The sequence below is a fragment of the Myotis davidii genome, unplaced genomic scaffold, assembly GCF_000327345.1.
Source record: "Myotis davidii unplaced genomic scaffold, ASM32734v1 scaffold726, whole genome shotgun sequence".
In the NCBI taxonomy this organism is placed as follows: Eukaryota; Metazoa; Chordata; class Mammalia; order Chiroptera; family Vespertilionidae; genus Myotis; species Myotis davidii.
In genome coordinates this window covers 5682-10274 of record NW_006297808.1, presented here as the reverse complement: position 1 = coordinate 10274, position 4593 = coordinate 5682, and the positions used below count along the sequence as shown (strand labels likewise).

The following is a 4593-nucleotide window of genomic DNA, read 5'->3' as shown; positions in this document are numbered from 1 at the left end:
TTCCCTAGGACACACCCTGGCCCAGCCAGACATGGAGCCTGCAAGATGGAGGGTCCGAGACCAGACCACACCCAAGGGTGCTCCCAAAAGCTTCATGTAGAGTCCCCTGCCCAGGCAGGAGGAGGCTGGAGAGCCTTCACCCTGACCTCCCCCTCCCCTCCCCAACTCTCCACCCAGGGAACAAGTTTACCAAAGACCCCACGAAACTGGAGCCAGCCAGCCCGCCAGAGGACACCTCTGCAGAAGTCTCCCGTGCCACCGTTCTTGACCTGGCCGGGACTGCTCGGTAAGGCCACACCCCAGCTCCGAGCCCATGAGCACCCCCACTCTGGATGAGGTGGCGGCACCTGCAGGGAGGAACAAGGCCTAGGGCTGGCCCAGGATGCTGTGCCCACTGTCTCCCAACCCCCTGATGCCTTTCACAGGCACAGGGTCATCCCGCGTAGACACCCTGACACACACAGTGTGTCCTCACCCCACTGGGTCAGGGAGATAAAGGGACAGAGAAGGAGGACAGAGACCGCCGATTTTTCTCCACCTGGAGAACTTGTCCCCCCTTGGGAACAAGCTGCATGTCACCTGGTCTCAGAAGCCTTCCTTGGCAACCAGGCATCTGCCCTGCGTGTGCACAAGGCCCTGCACTCAGTTTTTTGTCCTGTCACCATCTACCAGTGCCACCCATACAGGGTGGGCCATTTATCCCAAGTCCCCATGTCCAGCCCAGCTTCCCCTCCAGGCTCCGTGAATTAACTGAATCATCCATCCCGGCGACCCTGCCCAGCTTTGCTTCCCAACCCCCCTCTAGGCTATAGCTCTCAGTCCTCCCAGAAGGCACTGGTCAACCCCCCACTGTGCTAAATTGAGCCTCCAACATGGCCAGAGTGAGGCCTCAGGAGCTCCCAGCTTGGGGGGAAGGTGGACACCCAGACAGTTCACCCCAGGAGAGCAAGCAGGCTCTTGTCCCGATACTGGGAACCGTGCTGTGGAGAGGGCCATTCTGTGGGGCTGGAGTGAGCGTGGTCTGGGGTGCATTCTGATTGGCAGCCTGGAGGGCAGAGCTGGGCTGGTGCCATGTCGTTTCTCGGCTTCCTTCCCACAGGTCAGACAGGAGCGGGATCTCTGAAGACTGTGGGCCAGGTGAGGAGGGGCAGGACCCCGCAGGGTGCAGCACCCCGCCATGAGCCTGGAGTCCTCGTTAATATCCTCTGCCCACCCCTGCCCCTCACCCTCCAGGCCTCAGAGCATCTGGGAGTTGCAGCACAGCTGGGAGCTCACGGGGTGGGGGCAGGGAGGGGCAGGTGGGATTTGGTAGCACAGAGGGAGTTGGGAGACCTGGATTCTGGCATCACCACTACGTCCTAGTATGTCTATGGCGAGTGGCTTTCTCTCTGTGGGCATCAGCTGCCAGGTCTGTAAATTAGAGCCACCAGGCCTGGCCTGACGTCCTGCCTGGCCCTCTGTTTCTGGTCTGGGCAGGAGCATAGGGGCCGATACTTTTCCTGGGTGCTACCAGCAAGTCCCAGACAATAGGATGTTTTGGAATGACTCGCCTTGCCCACCCACGCTCATGTCCACATTTGACTGGATCTCTTGTCTCCTCCCAGGAACCTCGGGGGAGCTTGGGGTGCTGAGGCCCATCAAAATGGAGCCAGAGGATCTGGATATCATTCAGGTCACCATCCCAGGTAAGGGACAAGCATCTGAGGGCTGCCCCTGCAGCCCCAACCTGACCCTACAGGAATCGAGCAACCCCCACAACAGGGCTCCTCCAGGAACCACCCCGCTAGACTGGGGTGACCCCTATTGGTTCTCTAGTTCGGTCCTGAGGGTGGTGGGGTATCGCATATGCCTTCTGCAGCCGCATCTGCCCTGTGTGCCAGGAGTCAGGCCTTAGCCCCAGGCTTCCGAAAGGCTCCCTCCCCCCACCTTTACCTCTCTGGCCTGGCTCCCCTGGGATTTGGGAGGCAGGAGGGAGGAGAAGAAAAGTCATTGGTGTAAGAGGATCTGAGTTTGACTCCAGACTTGGAACCTTCAAGCCTCAGTTTCCACGTCAGTGAGGAGGGTGTACTTGGCCTCTGGAGGGTCAGCATGGGGTAACCACTGAGCCCATAGTTCCAGGCCCCTGGCCCCGCCTGGCCTCCGACCATTAAGACTGCCCTCCCAGAGTCCCAGGGCACGGCTTCCTACAGGGTCCTGCTCTGTGACATGCTGGACTCGGGTCCCTGAGGGACCGTGATGGGGTGGGACAAGCAGGAGATTCTCTTATCATTTGGAGTTTTACTTCCAGACCCGTCGCCAACCTCTGAGGAAATGACAGATTCGATGCCCGGGCATCTACCCTCGGAAGATTCTGGTTATGGGATGGAGATGATGACTGGTAAGAAATGGGCTGGGGACAAAACGAGTGACTGGAAAAATAAATAAAAAGGCTTCCTGCAGGCGCCAGTGGGTGGTGCTGTGTGAATCGGTGACGGAATAAAGGCACAACATCTCCGCCCCTCGTTTGCTCCATCCCGGTTAGGGAGGATGGTCTGGAAATGGGGGAGAGAGAGGAGGACCTGAGAGTCCCATTCGTTAAGGAGTTGCATGGGTCTGCGGAGCTGCTGTGGATGAGTGCACGTCTCCAGTTGCCGACAGTTAGATCCCAGGCATCTAATCCCTGAGATCCACCGTCCATAGCACTTGAGAAGCGATGGTGGTTGGAAGCAGAGCTGTCAAAAGAAAACGCACTTCACGATGAGGTTTTGCCCAAATTGCAGTTAGGCAGACCGGGCATCAGTCCCAGGCACAGTTCTGGAAAAGATTTCCACACAAATGACTGGGAGTCATCAGAAGGGACCGTGTGGGCCATGCATGAGGGGCGAGTCGGGGAAGCAGGGCTGCAGGGGTACCTAGCCTTCACCTGGGGAGGTTTCCTGTCCTGGCCTGAAGGGCTCGGTCCTTCCAGGAACATTAGTCCGTCAGATAAAGGGACCTCGGGCAGTAGGGCCATGCAATATGCAGATGCCTCGGAAGGAATGGGGAGTCCACCCAAGACTGGTGTTCTCTGTGGCTTTGACAGGCCAGAGCACTGGGCTGAAATGCACAAGAACTCACAGCCCAAGGACATGCGTCATGGGTCGTGTTCCCCAGGGAACAGAGATGGAGTTTAATGTGTGGGATGTTTATTGGGGCCGCCCTTGGGATCGACACCTATGTAAACAAAGGGATGGAAGCACAGGGGGCAAAGGGAAAGGTTGAGCCATGATGCAACCCCAGTAACAGTCTCCACCAACCGCACGGGGGCTCTGGAGCTAGAACAGCCCCCCAGAGTTCTGAGTTGAACTGGGGTGTCCTGGTCTTTATTCCTCAATTGGTTATGGGATGTGGGCTGGCCCTGAAGGGCGGTCCTTGAAGGGGCAACCTCCCTGGGCTGCCAACTCACCACAGTCTCTGCTGTTGGGGCAACAGGCTGGGATCTTGGTGGTACATGCCAGTGTCCACCACGACATGCATGGGCGATCTGGTTGCGCCAGTAAACAGACAGCGAGTAGACGGGCTCAGAGGAATGAGGGCTTGCACAGGGCCATGTCTTTTGCACCTTTTAATCGGATATAACTTTTGTTGAGTGTATTGGGAAATGGGTACTCACTTGGTGCAAATGCAAATGTGCAAATTGCTTTTTAAAGAAATTTGAAAATCCTATCTAATAAAAGAGTAATATGCAAATTAACCATCACTCAGAGACAGAGATGGTGGCACCCACAGTGGCCAGGGCAGGACTTTGGCAGCATCGCCCCAGCAATGCGAGCCCAGCGTCCGCGCCCCAGCTGCGTGGAGGGAGGGGAGGGCTTCTGGCCATTGGCCTGGGTGCGGGACACTGGGCTCACCTTGCCCCCAATGACACGAGCCCAGTGTCCGCGCCCCGGCCACCCGGAGGGGGGTGGGGGGCACCAGCTGCACAGAGGGAGGGGAGGGGCCTCTAGCCAGAGGCTGGGGCAAGGGACGCTGGCATCATTGCAGGCCAGGCTGAGGGATCCCCCCACCCTGCGCATGAATTTCGTGCACTGGGCCTCTAGTAATAATAATAATAATAATAAAAGAAGTTTGTCAGCTTGAAGAGCCATGAAAATGAGCTCCCTGTGGTCATCCCAGAAATACAGTTTTAGGAAAATATCTGAAATATGGAGAGTATTTCCTGCACAGTGTTCGTAGCCGTGTTACTGATGACAATGAAAATTGGAAAGAACCAGGGCGCTGGTAATGGTCTCCTCCTGACACAGCCACTAAAAATAGGCAACGAAGGAGAATGCAAAAGACAAAAAGTCGAGTGTGCTCTGTTGACAACTATGCTGAAAACATAATCACTAGTTAAAAAAAAGAAACATCAAAACAGAAGCTGTGTTAGGTTCAGTGCTTTATCTTTCTCGTCTCCTAAATCAGCTGTGATGTGTTTTCCGTCCCTTGGTGATGAAGAAGGAATAGTATTTGTCAGGCACGGGCTGGGTGTGACCAGACTTGACAGCCGTGTGTGGAGACTGGGGCGCTTAGCTGGCCAGAGGCTCAGGGTGAGCTGCCAGTGTGTCCTGGCCACTAGGAGGTCCCCTGGTGCCT

General features: G+C 56.5%; 1 protein-coding gene across 1 annotated transcript in view; it reads left to right on the top strand.

Moving 5' to 3' along the window:
• GTF2IRD1 (GTF2I repeat domain containing 1) overlaps positions 1-2404 on the top strand; it is a gene marked incomplete at its 3' end in the record, with an annotated part of 40018 nt that extends 37614 nt beyond the window's left edge. The window contains exons 11-14 of the mRNA XM_006773410.2: positions 178-286; positions 1100-1137; positions 1605-1685; positions 2288-2404. Of these exons, the coding sequence (XP_006773473.1) occupies positions 178-286; positions 1100-1137; positions 1605-1685; positions 2288-2404 (345 nt within the window). The remainder of the gene's footprint in view (positions 1-177; positions 287-1099; positions 1138-1604; positions 1686-2287) is intronic.
• Positions 2405-4593: the final 2189 nt, after the last annotated feature.